Source organism: Harpia harpyja, chromosome Z, assembly GCF_026419915.1.
Source record: "Harpia harpyja isolate bHarHar1 chromosome Z, bHarHar1 primary haplotype, whole genome shotgun sequence".
In the NCBI taxonomy this organism is placed as follows: domain Eukaryota; kingdom Metazoa; phylum Chordata; class Aves; order Accipitriformes; family Accipitridae; genus Harpia; species Harpia harpyja.
The window spans coordinates 31,545,809-31,566,135 of NC_068969.1; the positions used below are offsets into that span (position 1 = coordinate 31,545,809).

The window sequence follows — 20,327 nt, forward strand, 5'->3', positions numbered from 1 at the left end:
AATTGCACACAATAAGACATATACTTGGAATATAGCATTACAGTTAGGCCTTGGTCCTGTTTTTTTCAGAGGTAAAGTTAGGTTTCTGTAAGCAAAGAATACACCCCAAGTTTTCATGACTCCTAAATTGTAGGGATCTGTACAACTCTGGCAGCACTTCTCAGGTTATGCCAGACTACCTGAGAAGTAAAGTTTTAAGAGAGCTGCTGAACTGAACTGTGAATTTCCAGAATGTATTATATTTATGGTTAAGTGTGCTTGTATTACAAATGTATGTTCTGAGTATAATTTAGAGTGAATTAGCATAAGGTAAATATTTAGGTCAAATTGCTTTTAATTTGAAGTCTGAGCAAGAAACCTAAGTAAAGAGAGTGCAGTAGTGAATGAGGTATCTGCCAACACAACAGAGCTGAAAACCAGTGCAGACACAGGCACAGCCTTGCTGTCTTGCAAGGAATGGTTTGGAAAGCCCTGGGGGAGAAAGAGCTGGAGGTGGGAAGCAGAACTGAAGCCATTGTGGAGAGGAAGAAGTTACACTCTTCCTGTTATGACAGGAAATGCAGACAAATGTGCTTCCTGACCATTTGCTCAGCAGGGAATGAAATATTCTTTGACCTTTACCTTATGAACATTTTAGCAGCACAGAACTAGTAAACATGTTTTTTACCCTAAACATCTATTTGTACCTGCCAGAACTGGTGAAAGCATACCGAAAAAAAGTCAGCTTTCTTGTATATTGTATTAGCTACTGTGTTTTTGATAGAGATGATGTTTTTCGCCTAAAATATGTACATATCTGTACATCTATGCATAATGGACTTAATCTTATCCTCTGATTCAACAAAAGGAAATGAAGTATCAGACATTAACCATTATTATTCTTGCATCCCTGTCTGGTTTTAGATCTTTAAGTGGGAAGCATATTGATACTGTCTAACCTACTAATTTCTGAGTTGCTTTATCATCTGTTAATTAACACATCTTCCAATTATCCCTTCTCTCTTTACTTACAAAAAAAAAATTCGTATGAGAGATCCACCATCATTTGTTGGATTTTGGCAGACTGAATAATATCACTATTTTAAGTATTTGATCTGTTATTTATGTACTAATATACTAAAAATGGGGGATAACACACAAGTACAAAACATTCTTTTTAATACGAATTAATCATGAACACTTTATTTGTTATAGCTATAATTTTAGGGCATCCTGCTTAGAAGTCCTCTTTATCTGGATTATTCAGCAAGTCGTAGCTCAATATGCTTGAGGCTTTCCAGGACAATAGCTCTTTTACCAGCATAAATCACTGCTGTCTCATCCCTCTAAGTTATGCTGGAGGGTTATAAGAACATGGAAGCAGGCTGCTGAAGGTCCTTCACTGCTCTTTAAAGGGTCTTTCATTTAATATGGCATGCCCAGCTATTGCATAAAGGAAGGTTTGTCTAGAGCAAATCCTGCACTGGTGCTGCTTCCCAGTCCCACTGAGGGTTACTGTAAAGATTGTTTCGGCCAGGCCTCTTCATATGACAAACAGATCTAAACAAAAATCACACAGGAGGAAGGGGAAGAGAGAATATGGCAAGAGCTGTAGCACCTCCAGTAGTCATTTGAGGTTTCAACATATGATAGGATTAGGTGCCTGGCAGTGACATTTTATTCAAGAGCCCCTTGGTGTACACATGGCCAGCTTGACTTTATTTTGTTTGAAGTTAGGTAGATTACCCATGAAGTACCTGCTATTTGTCACATACTTCGTATCTACCATGCTTGCTCTAGTCTCTCTGTCAGAAATTTAGACATTCCACGTGAAATAAGGACAAGCAGAACAATATTTCTTCTTCACCAGGCAGTGTCTGTATCAGATACTTCTGTGCATCAGTGGTCCCTGTTTTTCACTAGTCACTCATACATGTTTAATGGCAGAAAATGTATATGGGAAGGATTATGTGCAAATTCCCTGTTTCTCTCATTTTCCTGTCAGCAGCTATGTATCTTTATAATCAGGATAGGAAGAAGTAAGGGGAACATTGATATTTTGCCACTGGCTGGACTGAATTCCTTGAAAGATCACAGGACTGCTACTTTGAAAACATAAAATGGGAGCACATATGCTATGACTGTTAGTGACAAATACAGAGTGCTGTTATGGCTCAGCCTCTCAGAGTGTGTGAGATTTCAGAAAAAGTACTAAAAGAACCTGAATCAAAACCAAAAATGAAATAAAATAAAGTAATCCCAAGCCAACTCCCACCAAAAAATACAGAAACAAAGACTACATTGCAACAGAGATAAATAATGTATCCCGAAGGCTGTATTCATTAACTGGGAGTATTTATGGCTGTTTCTGTTCCTCCACTGCTGTATTAACGTCTATAAGAAGCATATAGTCGTTGTTACAAATTTAGCTAAATAGACTATAACCAGTGACCAGTACTGCCATTTACACACACACATTTAAATATAAATTGCAGCACATGAAAGAATTTATACTCGCAACCGAGCAACATTATCTTCTTGTTTATTTCGTTTAAATAAGTTTTACTTACTAGCGATTAAACGAGGTCTTCTCTCGGCCAAATGACCCTCTAAATGAAGCATATCACAATGTGTTATATGCACTTGAATTCAGACTGTCTAAAGCCCCACTTACACACATTGCAATGACTAGTCCATGAAAGATCTCTCAGAAGACTCTTGAAGCTTTATGCATGAAGAGCTAGTTGAGAGATGTTTCCATGGTATTGAAGAGCCAGAATTGAAGTGGAAAAATGCCCTTTTAACAATCCTCTTTTGTCAATGCCTTTCCTTTAGCACATACAGTGGGTTTCACCTTTACTTAGAATTTCATCCAAAATGCATAAAAAGCTCCCCTTGATTTATATCAAGGAAGTTGGAAGCTGGCTACTGGTTTGGGTTTTTTTTTTTTTTAGTTTTCCCAATACTTGAAAGCAGCATCTGATTTGCTTACAGCCTATGAAGTCATCAGCATTTATACTTCTTTATATACAAAAATGCTGCAGGCTTTAGTAACCTACTTTCTCGGTACCACCATTCATGTTATGAGGGTAGTTTGGCTCTTAAATTTTTTAAAATAACCTTTAAATAAGTAAAATAACCATAAGGCTAAGAGAAATGTAATAGACTAGTGGGTGTTCAGTTAATATGAAGGGATGGAATTAGGTTATTTTTGGAATATTTCAGAGGTAAATGTGGTACTCTCTGCACACTGCTCTTTTTGCAATACATATAAAACTATGCATAAAAGTGCCTCATAACAGTATCTAGAAATTGTGTCAGAGTTTCAAACCTTGTGTTTTATGTACACATGCTTAACAAGGTTTTAAAGACAGTTGAATGCTGGCCTCTTATCTGTTCCACTTCCTCCCTCCACTCCACTTTCATTCTCCCCAGTTCTCACACTGTCATTATAAAATATTATATCCCCAAAAGAGAAGGACTTCCTAAATTGCCTATCATTCTCCTAAAGAGAAGAAAATTTGTGAACTGAAAAACACCTACAAATTAGCAGTCATTTAGACAGCAAGGATAATTAATCATATCTTGACTAATATTGTCAGGAAAGAACATGTAGTGATTTGATTCTTGCTGCTGAAAAAAAAGTTAAATATTAAACAGATATTGAAATGCATGCACTTTTTTGGATGTCCTTTTTTAAATATGTTGATGAATTGTATCACTATATGTGCATTTTCTTTCAGTCTCACTAGTGTTCTCTATGTCAAATGACAAAGTAACATTTTCCATTGTTATCTGACACTTATCATGACTGAGAACTTTGAACACAGTATATGATAATAAGACTATGCGACCACCTGGATTTTTTGGTACTGTAGCTACAGCTACTCAAAAGCTTGTGTTCATGTGGACTGTGTGTGTGTCTTGTTTATTCTCAGCACTAAGTCAGTTCAAGTGTAGTCAGAGCTTCTTAAATGTATGCTGCACACTGCCTTCCACCTAGGCAAAAGAGACCAAATGTTTTAAATAATTTTTGCTAATTTTTACCACTCAGCAAAATTGCTGCAATACTAGAATATTATCTGTTACCTTAGACAATATTTATTAGATGCTTTTAGTTTGGGTGAGTATGGTTAAGATAACAAATGGTTAACAAATTGAGACCCCCAAAAATTTAAGTAATAAAGATGCTGTCTACTTATATTGCTCACAAAAATATTTTAGCATATGGAAGAGAAGTATACTCATCTTCCTTATGTAGCCACATAGAAGAAAGTATGCAAAATGATAATTTCTTTTAAATGGCTTGAAGAGTATTCTTAAACTTTTCTGAAGTTACTGACCTTTCACTATACATTTGAAAATACAAGTTCACCCCTACTATAAACTGTTGTAAAAGTATAAGTTTACATATATGTATGTAATATACATATGTAAAGATAAGCCACAATGAATGACATATTTTAAAAGAAAAGTGGTATTCCATATCACCACAGAAACAGTAGTAGATACAATTGGTTTTAGTGCATTTATCAGCAGTGGCAGAAAGCATTATCTGATAGGTTTAGAATATGTTACAAAGATCAAGGAGTTAAAAACAAATCACATTCAGAGCAATTAAAATTATATATTAAAGAAAGGAAAAAAAGATCTAGCTGATTTGTTCTTTTTTTTTTCACTCTCCACAAAAAGGAACTCTTAACCAGTATCATTCTGGTGATAAGTATTATGAAATAAGTATGTGCTATGCAGCACAGCTGTGTGGTTATTCTAAATGTTCAGGAGCACCTAACAGTAAACACAAACAGTGGCTTTAAAGATATTTCTGTACTGGAGTGTACTTTGATGGTAAGAAGCTGTAACATGCTAAATTCTGAGGTTTCTGTGCAACAGAAACCATACTGTACAGAGACACTCCACCTACAGCACTGTGGTCAAGAAGTTGATTGAAAGGCATTTTAGATGCTGAAAAATATGATGAGTTAGTACATTTTATTTTCTGTATGTTTAGCATTTTCTAAAACATGCTTTTATATAAATATGTTTCAATAAATGCATTGCACTTTTCTGTAATCAGAGAAAACATTAAAGGCATATTTGAAAGACTAGGATTTTTTTCAGAATTTGAAAGAAGTTTTGTTACCTATCTCATTATTCATTCCAAATATCAAAAGCCATTGACATGGACAAATTTAGAAAGAACTTACTATCACTTATGGATACTTGAGACCAGTGCTGTGGAAAGTGTGTTTTTAAAATGCTTGAATAATTGTACTTAATGGCAATCCATCTTTTCTTAACAGTACGTTGACAGAGGCTAAAGAGATTGAAATGACAGTAAGAGGAATAATATTCAGTATACATTTGGGAGAATAAATGTTCATAGTATTGGCACGAAGCCTCATCTTTCTGAGACGGACTAGCAAACAGGGATTAGCGATACTTAAAGGTCACGTTTTCCATGGCCTGACATGCTGGGATTTTAAGGTAGTCTAGGGTCACAGTTAGCATTAACTTGCATTAGGAGTGTGACAAGATAAAACAGCAGCCATATGAACCATGTACAGACGAATCTTCTTGCATTAGCATTAAAGTGCAGAGGTGCTACTGCTTATGGGTATTAAGGAATGGTAGCAACAAGTGCAGGATTAGGCAGACCTATAAACTTGGTTGCATGCCTGTCCTTGACATATCAAATACCTTGACTACATGTTAAATTTGATGAATAATAGGCTTAGCAAAACCGTATTTTCCTCTTAAAAATTCTTGTCACTGAAAATTATTAGAGAAAAAAATAGATGTAAAAAAAATCACAGTCGTATATACTTAAAGGAAATTGCATATATGAAGAAACAGAAGAAGGAGAAATATTCAACCATACAACTAGCTTAAACAGCTCATGGTAGTTTCTTGTTCTAAGTCACATGTCTTATTGGAACTTGTAAGCTAGTGCAGAAAAGAAGAGGAAAAAAACCCCATCTATTTGATGTGCACACCTTTCGTTGTCAAAACAGTCCCTGTGGAAAATTATGGTTTTCTACAGAGTAATGCTATTTTTCATTCTGCCTGGGTTTTGCATGATGTCAGGGCATTAGCTGATCTACGGAGAACTTAAAAGCACATCCCTATTTTTTCCTGTATAATATGACGCAAAGTCCTTTGCGCTAAAAAACGCCCGTTCATATTTCTAAGCATCTAATTTGAAATGAAATAAAGTATGCTATGTCTGTGTTTAGAAAATACCTTGTTTCTAAGGTGGTATTTGTTGTTGGCCAGCTATCGTTTGTTCTTCATTCATGCTTTGTAATTCTCATTTCTCACATGAGTGAATTTTTAACACTTCAAAACTATTGTGAGTGTGTTTATGTGAGCAATGTATCTCTTTTACACAACTTAAATGCTATATGAAATAATTTCTTCACTAAAAATCTAGCAGGAGTTGGGGGGCAAAGAATCAAAGTCAATCACTATCAAAAATAAGAATTGCCTGCATGTGTTCAAACTATTTACAGCTGCAAATCTGAGGTGCAGTTTTAGAATATTATGGGAAAGATGTATGCAGTATAAAGAGTATATGAATTAAAAAGGTACAGAGAAAGATGCAGTATCAACACTTCATAGCACTACTTGATGAAAATGTCCCATGCTCTTTACCTGTACTTCGAGTTTTGTGCAGTGAGAATTAGGTATATTTCCTCACTTCCGTAACACACACATATACTTATATTCTGTTTTGGAACTATATTTATATTTATGCATTTGCCTTCTGAAGGTGTTCAATTCAAAGACTACAGAAGTCACACATTGTACTTCCAAAAAAAAGAAGAAAGACCAGCTTGGGGATTTCTGACGGACCTTTTTTTCTTTTTTTCCAGGTGACATTTACAAAGAGGAAATTTGGGTTAATGAAGAAGGCTTATGAGCTGAGTGTTCTGTGTGACTGTGAGATTGCTCTGATCATCTTCAACAGCACCAACAAACTGTTCCAGTATGCCAGCACTGATATGGACAAAGTGTTGCTGAAATATACCGAGTACAATGAGCCGCATGAGAGTCGAACAAATTCGGATATTGTTGAGGTAAGATTTTGTGTTCTGTGAGGATTCTTCTTTTACTTTGCTCTGAGACGGAGGTACTCAAAGCTGGAGGCTTGACCATCTTTCTCAAGGGTTGTAGACCGTACCCTGGAGGTGACCTAGCGGCAGGAGAGGAGAGCAGGGACAAGGGGGTACTGGTCTGGGGGCTGGAGATGGTGCAGCAGAGACTGGAGGGAATCCATGTCTTTTCTGAGCTGCAAGTTTCATCCTGCCGAGTCTCGCATGCGCAGCAGAAACTCCTGCGACGGGATCTCCGGCTCCCTGTCGTCCAGCTTTCTGTGCTGCTTTGCCCCATTGTCCCGTTCGCCCTCTCCATGCCTCGACCACTACCTCCCGGCTGAATCTCCCCTTCGTCTCCTAGTCGCTCCCAGTGACATGCTTTCCAGAAAACACTGTGTGCCTTGTCTCCTCACTCCAAAAGTTATAATGCCCTCCATCCAGGAGGAACTGAAAAATACAGTGTAAAAGGTGTGGAATAAAAGATTTAGAATCACTGCTTTAAGGCATTTGACTGACTTGTTTAGCTTTTTGATTATTTACAGAAGCAGGAGGTTTAATAAAATGCAGGAAAATTATATTTACAAGCTGCACAGTAACAAATGTTTCGGCTACCTCACCACGGAATGCTGTTACCATAATATAATAATAACAGTATCAAAGCAATACTATCAGAATGCTAGAGACACCCTGTAATTATTTTTTAAAATATTATATAGGGCAAGTTTTATTTATAATTACTGAAAATTATTAATTAACATTTAAGATTTTCAGTTTTAAGCTTCTGATATTTGCAGAAAAGTCCGTTTACTTTATAATCGCATTAGGATTCAAGCCATGCAAAATAAATGAAGCTTTCAATGATTTTGTTGTAATAGCAAAACACTCAGGGTAATACCTAAGAAATTGGTTATATGACTTATGCAACTCCTGTTTTGAAAGCACCTAAATGATTAGGCATGTAATGGTATCATTTTAAAAAGTATTGGAAGGATGAGGTCCTGTCTTAAAGATCAGTGAAAATTTATTCATAATTGCTGCTGAATACCATGGCCTATACACTTAGATTATTTCAGATCCTTTTAAAGGTGTTAGTTTCATATTTTTAAATAATCTGGGTGTCGTCTAAAATGAGACCTCAGTGCTTTTGGAATCTTCACCTGGGTTAGTCATGTATTTGAGACTAGCAATGGAAGAAAGTGTGTGAATTACATACAAAACGTTTTTGATGGAGGAAAAATACTGTATAATAGACATCGTTACACTTGTTACAAGATGTCACAGTCACACCACCATAGATTGGCAAAGACTTCAACCCAGGAATATATATCACTTTTCTGTCTATCCTTATGTCAACATATAGGATGATACTGTTTTTCTTCCTTCATGATCTCCCAGCAGATTTTCTCCCCTATTAGGAGCGGATGATGTTCTGACAGCAGAACAAAAATTTATGAGAGTTAAGACTAAAAGGAAAGTACATAATTTCTTCCTCCTCTCCATTATCTCTTTTCCTCTCTTACTTAAAATCTCCTAGACATGAAGCCTTTCCTGTCACCTAGCTCTGGTAAGCCCATGTCCTGTCCAGTGGAATTCAAATTCTGTCCCCAAAATAATGCCCTGTCCTCTTTTAGTGGCAAAAAGCCAGAATATTCTTAGCAGAAAAAAGTTTCCTGTGATATCTTTACTTCTTCCTGCAGGCTTTCTTGTGGGAATAGGTGAGTAAGCCAGTAGTTAGGGATTTATTACATGCTTCACAATGAATGAATACCTTTGATCATGAGGACTGTGGTTTTTCAAGAAACTTGAGTGAAAATGTAAAATCTAAAATAATGTCTGTTTTGTTGTAACTTTGAGATTTTCAGAAAGAGCACTCTCTGCACCAGCAAAGTCCCTTTCCTGCAAAAATAGTGGGCCGGTTCAGATAGGCTGATAGGCAATTTTGCATGCAGACGTGATTTTCTGGCTATACCCAAAATTTGGTGGGCATCCCTTTTCACTCCTCTAAAAGGAGCCAAATAGAAGTAGGTAATTGAAATAAGCATTATTTAAAGTGAGTAATCTAACAATAGGCAGAAAAGGCCACATGAAGTACATATATATAGTTTTTCCATATGTTCTGTCAGCTCTGAATTCAGTCATTTGATAGTTTTGCTGTTACATTTTTCAATGTTCTGCCTGTAATGCAAAATACTTAAGCCACACCAATGCCAGTGCTGTTTCAGGATCAAAGGAGTACTTGTACAGGGTGTAGGCTTTGAACAAGGGTTTCGTATTATCATGCCTTTACTTGATAATTAACATCACAGTTACAAGTAGAATAGAGGAACAGAGCCCATGAAAGTATGCAGCCTGAGAAATGGCTTGACTCTTAGCATAGTTTGGATATATTTTTAGGTACAGGATATAAATCTACCACACATTTAAATATTTAAATTAATCAGTTAAACTGACTACATTACACATATTTTCCTTGTAAGGAGCCCATTTTTTTTTGCTTTCAGACAGCTAGATTTCACACTTACAAGTTTTTAATCTTATTCTTCCAGAGCAATCAAGAGCAGCTGAGAATCAGACAGTATTATTAAATCTGATGATTTTCAACTAAATGACTGTTCAATAACTATATTTCAGTGGATGAAAAGAGCATAGCTGTGTTCACAGATTTCTGCACAGTATTAGAGAAAGAAAACTTTTTTAGGTAGACTTATGAAAATTTGAAATATAACTATCAACAGTATAAAGGTCTTTAATTTAGAATCCAATTTCTGTTCACATTCAGCATAATATTAACTATTTAGTTACTTATTGGTTGTGGTAGAACTGTGTTATCACTCATTAGAAAGTGGTATAGCTCTTTGAAAAGTCTGTATTCAAATAAAATCAAAAATGTAGGTCTCTAATATGTAGTTAATAACTTTTAAGTTAAACCACTGCTATTCAAATGGAAAAATTACATGAATTTTCATGTAGGTCTGGCTAAAGCTGTTAATTTTATTAAGCAAATGTTTTCAGTTTAATTACTGGGATTAATTATATTTAGCATTTCTGAAGGACTGAGTCTTCAGGCCATAATCTGTTATTTGAAGTATCAGAAGACACGAAGTGTCATACATCTAACAAACATTACACTGTTTTTCAAGGAAAAAATTGTTTGACATTCATTTTAATACTTGTATTACTGCAAATCAAGCAATTTTGTCCTACCCAACTTCTAAGTATATGATCTGATTACATCTGTCACAGTGTAAAATGGAGTGGCTAATATTAAGAGAATCGTAAAGTTCAGTTACTGTTGTGCTTTGAGCTCTTTTGGTTTAGTGATTTAAACAAATAGCTTATACTTTCTTTACATGTGTAGTAATTTTATTTACATGTAATAAGTATAATTGAGATGGTCTTTTCCAGTTTCCTCATTCAAAATGGAGTAGATTAACATGCAATTTGGTATATCTGAGTTCTTTAGATCACAAAAATTATCTACTAGCTGAATGTGTTTCAGTTATTACCCAGTAAATATACTTACAACATCCACGGGTAACTAAAAGTCAATGTCTACTCATGAAGGGGAAAATATTTGCATTCAAGTTTACCCATTTTAAGCAACAGTGACAATGTCACAACAGTCACAACAGTGAGTCTTACCAAAATCTGTGTGGAGGTTTTATGATATGCATTAGTACTGCAAAAAATATGTTCATTCTGAGAGTTCTGTTTAGAGTTAACTGGATTCTTGAAACTGAAGCCTTTATATCCTCACCCACCAAACCACTCACTCCACAGTCGTTCATTCAATTTTGCTTCAGATAAAAAGTGCATGTTGGTTGCTAGATATAGTAACATATTTTAAGGAATAGCAGAACCTGTGCAGGGTTCCTTTGACACTGAGGAAAAAAAGATTAATTTCATCTTTACGCTAACTTCAAAGTGCTGTTATGTAAATACCAACAACAATATATTCAGCAGCTGTCATTTAAAACCCTGTGATATAATTACCAGAAGATTTGTAATTCTTTACTTTAAAATGGGATTACATTTTGTCTTATTAAAAAATCCTGTGGCATTTGGTACACAGTCTTTGGTACAGCAGTAGTGTTTTTACAACTAGAGTTCCAATCTGTCCTTACAGTTTGTCAATACACCCAGTTCCTCTCAGCTCTATCAGAAAAAACTTACCTTATGAGGTTGTTGTTTAACATTATCAGCACAGATGTATAGGACTAGGCAATAATTTTCTTATGGCAATGAGGAAATGCGGAAGAGTAAATGTCAGAACTTTACAATAGCCAAGTACATGCATTATGCATTTTTTGCATTTCTTTAAAATGGGGCCAGATCCTCTCCTTGTTTCTGTAAAACAGAAGTGGATGTAATACAACTTATCTCAGTGATATTTCACTGCCACACTACAGTGAGTAACAAGAATCCAGTGCCAAAGCACTGTAAGCTCACTGCTTAGGAGCTCAGAAAGGACATTGCCCTTAGATTGTAGGGGACATATTTCAGAGTAGGAATACAAGGAAATGTTTTGCATCTTGGCTGCAAATGTAATTACAACCCTAACCATATTACAGAAATCTACTGTGGTTCTTAAGCTAAGCCATCAAGCCTTTGCTGATTTAAGGTGAAACTTCCTGCCTGTTTTCTCTCTCCCTGTCCTTTCTTCCTTGTCACTTCTTTCATGTCAAAGCATCAGCTACTGTCTCAGCTTTAGCAGACCTCTAGTGAGTTTTTACTAAGTCCTGGTTTTGATTCTGTTTCTTAGATACTGAGTCTAATATGCTGATCCTTGCTCTGTGTGCACATAAATCATTCCTCCACAAATCACTAACCACTTCATCTTTCAGCTTTTTTTAATCCCCCGATCCATCAGTTTCTTTGACCCTGCTGTTCTTATTGTCCCTCTTTCTCAAACTGGCTTCTATTCGTCTGCTGATTCAGTGGTCACTACCTTTAACTCAAGTTCTCCTACTAGGTCAGCCCTGTCAAATTCATCCCATTAAATATATCTTCCGTTTTCTGGCCAACTTACATCCACCTCCACAGTTCCCCTCTGCCATACCGCTAATCACTGGTAGAGAAAAAGGAGGAACAACACAAACTTCCTCCATTTTTCTCTTTCCTAACTAAGGTTCTATGTTATCAATGCTGATCACCCACCAAATCTTCTTTGAATTTTGTAAAGTTCATTACTTAAAACTGCTACTTTTCATGCATGCACACACATCTGTCTGATCTTTGCAGCTGTCTTTTATCTTACAAGAACTCTTCTATGACCTCAGTGTCTTTTTCTTTTCTGAAGTATCTGTCTTGCTCTCTGCCTTTGGCTCTATCTTTTACTGGCATCTGGCTTCAACTACTCCTTTTTTTCTCTTTTTTTCTTTTTTATTTTCACACTCAGGAGGAGTTAACAGTCCTCAACATAGACTTTTACATATAGGAAGATCTTAGCTCCTGCAATACGTCGTCATATCCCTCTGTTTCAATAAAACCTTATCTTCGTTTGGCTTCTCAGCTATATATTGTCTTACTCTGTGGGGTTTTTTTTCACCTATTTGTCAAGCATACTATGCCATTTCACCCACCTCTTCACTCACTCTTGCAATTTTTCTCTATTCTAATGCACACTAACAGGTCCTGCCTCAAAGTATTTGTAGCCCTACTTCAGACATGGCACAGTAAGAACAGGTAGCAAAATAAGGTGATGATGATCCAGTAACATGATTCTCCATGTATCATCATCAATCCTGTTTCCATCAAACAATGTTTATACCTCTTGTACCGAGGACCATCTTTTGACCATTTCTGAGGGTCTCCTCATCTTCAACTCATCCTCAGTTTCATCCTTCTTAATCTCTTGTCAGTTGCACTCCAGTATGTACTTCTTTTTCTGTCTTCCTGTCCCTGAGACTGTCACTGTTGTGCTCTCCTTTGTCTCTTGTCTCACCAGCTGCTCCTTCAGTCTGCCTGTTAGGGATCACTTTTCCGTTACACTTGATGCCCTCCATCCTGTTTTCCCTTTTCTTTCTCACTGAAATTGTGTAAGTCTGGAAAAACTCGCATCGGGTGAGCTCTTGCTTTTAGTGATACTGAAGACTTCATCAAGAATTAGCCTGAGCTACTCTAGGAGACTTTAATTATCCTAGGGCTGTGGTGATGGGGTTGCTGGTTGGCCATAGGGAAAAAAAGTAGTTCTAATTTGCCATAATATGTCAAATTTTTAAATAATTTACAAATTATAGATTCTTTTTCATAGTTAATCAGCATCTAGCATTGTCTTTTTAACTTGTTTCGCATAGGGTCATACATCTTCATTGCTCTAGTAACTGCTGATGAATTGACCTTTTGCAGAGTATTTTCCCTTCCCCAGTGGACTCCTGTATTTGATGAGGGAGCATGAACCGAACATAGCAAGAGAGATGAGTGCCATTTGCAGCAACATTTTCCCCCAAGGGGAAAAAGTGAGCTTATGGACATGTGAAATTCTCCCTGCAAATTGCACATCCTTTGTGTTTTACAACACACAGAGACATCTTTACAGACCTTAATGTTAAGATGGTAGGAAGCAAAGTAATACCAAGCCCTATAGGGTGGTGGAATTCAGAACTTTGCTTTTGTGTGTGTGTTACTGCTTGTTAAAAAAGCATTTTGCTCTAAAAAAAAAAAAGTGTATAATGTAAACATGCAACTAATGATAGATAGCAATGAATACTTCCACAGGTTTGTAGAAGAACTAGCTCGAATTGAAAATCTGATCCCTTTTAGTGTGACCAGCAACAGAGTGTTAATAGGCATGAAATACTACTAAATCTCCTACAGGCTTGAGGGACTTGAGACTTAAAACTGAGTACAGCTTTAGCACGTTGGAAGGTTAGAGTTGATGAGGATGGCACTCAGGCAGCAAAAGGTGCATGCAGGTGACATGCTACATGGGCAGTATATTGTGCCTGAGAGGAATGCCACAGCCCTGTTTTGCTGATGGACTTACTGCACATTATCCCAACAATTCTTACAGGTGTGCTGTGGGTCCTATAGCACATGTAGGATTAGTCACTTGGTGTGGAAGTTCTGAATGAGATGAAGAGGAAAAAAAATTCCTTCTGTCAATTATTTCTAAAGGTCACAGAGCTAATGACTAGCTGGGAGGTTAATTAGATTCTGAAAGCCTCTTCATATCAATTAAGACTCTTATCTGTATATTTGTAGTAAATAAGCCCACGTAACTCTCTAAATGTGCTCTTTTTAGGAAAAGTAAGGCAACTGTTGTAGCTTGTTTAATGCAGTATGTGTATTTTCTTCTCTTGTCATCGTAACATAATACTGCATATAAACAAGCTGTGAAATACACATCAAATCAGCTCTTCAGCTGTTGAAATCAGGGGAATTACTTCAGCTACCGTGGGCTGAAGATCTGGGACAGTATAGAAAGTAAGCCTGTATGTAAGAAAGGTTATTCAGGGTGATCTAAAGACAGTATAGTCTATTGGATACTGCTCTGGACTAGGACTCATGAGACTTGGGTTTTATTAATAGCTTTGCCAAATACTGTTGTATGACCTTGGACAAGTCACATTTCCTCCTAATGCTTCAGCTTCCCTATCTGTAAAATGGGGATAGCATTATTGATTTCCTTTGTAAATTGGTTGAAGACCAGCTTGTTAAAAAACCAATTACTGTTACCAGTTTCCACAGGCCAGGAGATGATTGGACAGGGTCAACTGGCCAAAGAATTTCCTTTGGATGATGATTTAGGCTTTTTAAATGCTTACTTCTTGTTTCATTTTTAGTAAATATGAGCCAAAACATTATTGCTAACCTCATGTATGACAAAATCATGGGACTGACTTCAAGATCTTCAGCATTTTTGTAATATTCCTTTGGTCTTTCTTTGTCTGCCTTCTGAGTTTTCAGCCTTTGGAAAATGTGTTTGTAACCTAATATCCTCATGTGAGATTTTTCTATGTTTTTCCTAACCATGATTAGTACAAAAAGATCGTGGAGGGGAAAATATCCCATTTTCAAAAATACTAAAAAAGTCTGCACTTTATCAATCTTAATTTCATTTTTTCAAGCAATTAATTCAGAAATCTTTTTTAAACAAAAGATTATATTCTTACCTAATCTTATTATTCCATCAATTTGGGCTTTATGTAAATATTAGCTGTTACAAGACCACAAGAAAAACTTCAAAGGTGGAAAACTGTGGAAGGCAATTCTATTCTGTGCAAAGTAGTCCCTCAATGGGACTGCTGTTCCAGTCAGTGGGACTGTCCAAATCAGTCCCTCTACTACATCCAATAGATAGCAATTTATTCCCTTCCTCCCACTTATCTACATGAGATTTTTGACTCTTTATCTTTCCATCCACAGGCTATTGTTTAAGCTCTCCTTGATAACTCTGCAGCATCCTGTTGCTGTGCATCTAATAAGTGATAGACTTCTGATGTTTTGCAGCCTAGAAAAAGGTAGAGGGTCAAGTGTTGACACTATTGGGTTTTTTCCTAATATATTTCAGATTAATCTAGTATGTGAAAAATGTAGCTGAGGGAAAGTTGCATAATGAGCTGTTTTGTTTTGCTTTCTCTCAAAAAAAAAAAAAAAGTTTTCCACTATGATTTATTTGCAACAAGGATTTGGTTAGCATGAAACATAGTTTGTAATCCTAATGTATCTCAAATGAAAGTGAAGCAGCTCACCTGATATAGCTTGTTTTTCCATACCTGGAAGAAGAGAACAGGGACAGAGAAAACTAAAATGGATGCAAAGTTAGTTACTCTGAAGCACATGGTAGAGCAAAAGCTATTTTTGAGGGAGCTCTGGATCTCCTGATTTTTACTTATTGAGGATCAGTTCTTGTTATTGGTCATGTCCCCACATTATTTTTCTTTTATTCTTTTGTTCTTAGTAATAATTTTTAAAATATTTTAATAACTTAGGGAAAGTTTTGGACAGATTGTTGTAAAAATGCTATGATGACAGAGGTGAAAAATATGTGCAGAATATAAATGTGTTTCAAACTCTGTTCATAGTTCCTTTCTTTGTCAAACTGGGAACTTAAATTTGTATTTCTTAGAGCAAGGTCTATTTCACAGATCACTGTTTCTTTCTCCAAAACATGATATATCTGGCTGAGAAGCTGGAAAAATCTTACATGTCTGTGTAACATTCTTATAACTTAATAGGTCCAAAGTTTTATCCCAATCTAGTCATTGGAGAATGTTCTTTGTTTTTGTAGTCACTGTTTCACATAGTAACAGCTTGTTGTATTTTGGTCTGTTTGCCAGAGGGTAGGTTTATTTTTAAATCCCTGAACTCTGAATTTTCTTTATTTTTCCAAGATTGGAAGCAGCTGAAACGCCTGGAGTTACAGGTTGAAGGGCTTGCTTCACAATATGAGATGGGAAGCCTCATACCCTCCCCCTTTTGTGTTTTTCTTTTTTTAAATTTTTCCTAACAATGTCTCTTAACTGATATTTGTCTAAAAATAGAAAACTGCCTAACTAAAAATAGCCTGGCTCTCAGTCTTGCCAAGGAAAATGGAGAGGAATAGGCGTGGAATAGAAGGCTGAGTAATCCAGCTCTATTCATTCACAGATCCCTTTAAGAATGCAGGCAATGATAAAGTGCCCTCAAAAAACCACAGGCCTGACTTGCTCTCTTCAGACTCCTAGGTGCCAATAAACATTTTAGCCCAAGGATATTTTTTTTTTTCCTCATAGATCGTAAACACTTTCTGAAAGACAAGGCTTTGTTTCACAGAAGCTAACTTACTGTCAAAAATAGCTGACTTTACTAAGGTTCTTTTTTTTTTACTTTCCACGTGTTTTTTAATTTATTTTCAGATGAGCAATGACTGCAATGTTCTGTCAAGAATTACCATGAAATGTCACATATCTAGTGTGAATGAATGAAAATATAGATGCCTTTCATTGATTTCGTACTTAAAATTGCGCCCTCAGAACTTCACATATCAATAAGAAAGAAAAATTTATTACTCTGATTCTGAGCAGTAAAAGTGAATGAGTAGACAGCTGATTTATTTCACTGAGAAATCAAACTTTAGCTGCAGAGCACTTCTGCATACATATAAGTGAAGTTTTTTATTTGTAATTCTTTTATTTATCAGAAACTCAAATTTCACCAAGGTAGAGGAGATGGGAATGGCAAGGGGCAGGATCTAATTAACTTTAAAATAAACCTTTTGAGAACCCTGCAAAGCAGGAACTTTTCATTTGAAAAGCTGTCATATTAAAGAAAGTCAGTCTTGTTTTGTGCTACAGAGGTTTTTATATCACATCACCATTGCGGTATTGCAGTGCAAGGTATCAGTAATACTAGATGGCAGAAAAGACACCAGGAAGGGTTGAGCATGTTATTTAAAACAGGAATGTTTGTTGTTGTTCTGTATGGAGTTTTTTGGGTTTTGTTTTTTGGTTTTTTTTAAATCTGAGTAACCTGGTCAAACACAGCAACAGGGTGTGGAAATGTCAGCACAGTTCACAGGGTTATTTGAGCCTGAGTATTGTTTTGTTCAGTTCCTGTAATGCTGCTTGTGATAAGACTCTGGAGACAAAGGACGATAATTGATGGAAAGGGACTTAAATCACTCCAAAAAGAATCAAGGTCCTTGTATTTGGGTACATCGACTCTTCTGGTCTCCTTCCTCCTTGTAAAGCATTTTGTCTTCTTGCATGTTGGCCCCCTACTGCTCTTTGTAATGGAGGCAGACCACAAGTGATTCCTTTATGCAGTACACAGGGTGTAATTGTGTCTGTGTGGTGTATTAGTAATTACCAAGGCTGAATTCCCGTATTGTATCTTCACTGCAAGCATGGAAAAATAGGACACGCTACCCTGCATTACCATTTTCAACCTAGATAGTGAGCTACTTATAGCTATGTTCCAGACACAAAGGCTTTTGTGAGCAAACCCATTTTTCATTTTCATCACTGGGACATCCCTGCTTTGTAAGGTAAATACAAAGTGTGCTTATTTACCTGCATTCTTACACAGTAGTAATAATCACAAGTATAGAAATACCACATCTTCCCTTACCTCACAACTATCTTTAATGCAAATTACTGCCCTCTTTCCCCCCGCAAGGCTTTTTGTTTTATTGGGCTCCCATAAACTGTCAACCGTTCTTTGTCTAACCAATGCTGAAGATTATGCAGCACTGAGTTTCTAGCAAAATCAGCAAGTGATGCACAGTTCGTCATATGCTTACACATAGGCAAAGGTTTGTTTAGTGTAGAAGTGTTTCCAGATGCGGCCCTTAGCCACTGCTCATGGTTGTATTAGGTAAAAAGAGCCCTACGCTATCAAAAGCCAAAAAACTCTGACATGTAAAGTCCACCGTTCAGGTTTAATTAGACCCCTGATTTAAAGCCTAGAGTGGCCAATGGGAGCCTTCTGACTAACTTCAAAACTGTCTGGTTACAGTTCCTAGCACAGACACCAATTTCTATGGATTCTGTCAGCTTTTGTAGTAAGCAATACTAGAGTAGGTCTTATTTCTAGAAAGATTCATAGAAGTCCTGTTTCAGACAGTGAAACTATTCACAGGAAGAAAACTGAATGCTCCTGCAAATATCTGCAGAATCATGGCTTTATTTCTGAAGCAGTTTCAGTGTCAATAAGGGTGACAGAACTGGGACCTAAATAGTTCATACCGTGAGTAGCATTTATGTATCTTTATTGAGAAGTAAAAACACCCACTTCCCTTCCACGCCACAGAGAATTGGCAATAAGCGAAGCCCCTTCCCTGAGTAACAAAGGCACAGTGCAACAGGTGTGCTTCATCACCAGAGAGGATGGGGATACAAAAAGTCGGTCTAATCCTGGCTTTTTGCCTACTTCACTCCACCTGCTAGGGAGCTGGCACTTTCAATGCTTTGCTCAGGCCAGAGCACCTTACTCTTCTGGTTTGCATGACGCAAAATAACTCCATACCTCTCCTTCCCTGGGCTGCACACAGATAACACTATCTGTTCTTGAGATGCCTTTCCATAGTTTTTTTGTAGTTCTGGCAAAAGTTCTGTTAAACTTCAAAATATGCTGACTTTTCTTCCTTGTTACAGTAAGAAGGTATAAATTAATTATTTATTTGTGTACTATAAAATTTGCATCCATCCTTTATGTATTATGTAGTTCGTATTGATTAGACTCCATTTGCCCTGAATTCAGGGAGACCTCTATGTGTTTGTTTATATAAAAGACGACTGAAATTAATGTAAGTTATCAAATTTGCAGGGCTATAAAACCCCAAACACATATGCTTTATTGTTCTACATTTTTAATAATCCCAAGTCTAGTGGTCAGCTGTGAATTAATGTCCATAGTCCAGAACTGTTGAATGTAGTTAAATCTTAAATAGCCATTGTTCTTTGAATTAAAAAAGAGCCTTTAAAACAGAGTTTCAATCAACATTTTCCTTATGTGGTAATTTATAAATCCACAACTTTCAGTTGTGTTTTCCTTACTTAATTTTGCTGTGAATGTTTTTATATATGGTTAGCAGTTAATGGAGGAGTAAAAAGTTCCATTAAAATAAGTTGCATCGTATGTGTTCTAAACTGTTCATTAATGCTTTTACATGATAGACAGTGGTGTTAAAGGGAAAAATCCGTGATATATTGGATAGGCTTGCATTAAAAAAAATCTCAACCCCATTTATTTATATCATCCTGTGTGATTTATAGACAACTATAATTACATTTTATAGTGCAGAGTTATAAAAATGTGCATGCACTTTAGTTTGGGTTGTTAAAGTATACGTTTATTTCTTTGATCAAATGTTACAGCACACAGGCTGTTCAAAGAAAGCAAATTATAGAAGAGTCAATAAAAGTACTTTAAACAACACACAGCTGCTATAGATTGAATCAAGAGAGATCCAAATCTTGACAAAGAAGCAGTTCCTAATGGAGTGTATGGTGTTTAAAGTATATTTAGCTTACTACAGTAGAATCATGGCTATAACATGAAAAACATAAAAACACATGAATTTTCCTTTCATTGTTATAGTCTGAGGCTTGGTTATTACATACTTATAGCATGTTCAGACATATATCAGGAAAATGGAAGCTTTACACTTTTGTCTCCAGCAGTTACCAGTATGTACTTTAGCATATAATCTGTATTTTTGTAAACTATGTGAAAAGAATCTTGCCTTCTCAGATGTAAATTTTCACACGACCCACATATATTGTTTAACTTATGAATAAAAATTCATAATTATGCTCATTACTTTCC

General features: G+C 36.3%; 1 protein-coding gene across 13 annotated transcripts in view; it reads left to right on the plus strand.

The window, feature by feature from the left end:
* Window positions 1-20,327, plus strand: part of MEF2C (myocyte enhancer factor 2C) — a 141,669-nt gene that overhangs the window by 67,339 nt on the left and 54,003 nt on the right. For all 13 annotated transcript variants that reach the window (XM_052775577.1, XM_052775580.1, XM_052775589.1 and 10 more), the window contains one exon: window positions 6,855-7,058. In XM_052775577.1, coding sequence (XP_052631537.1) covers window positions 6,855-7,058 — 204 coding nt within the window. The remainder of the gene's footprint in view (window positions 1-6,854; window positions 7,059-20,327) is intronic.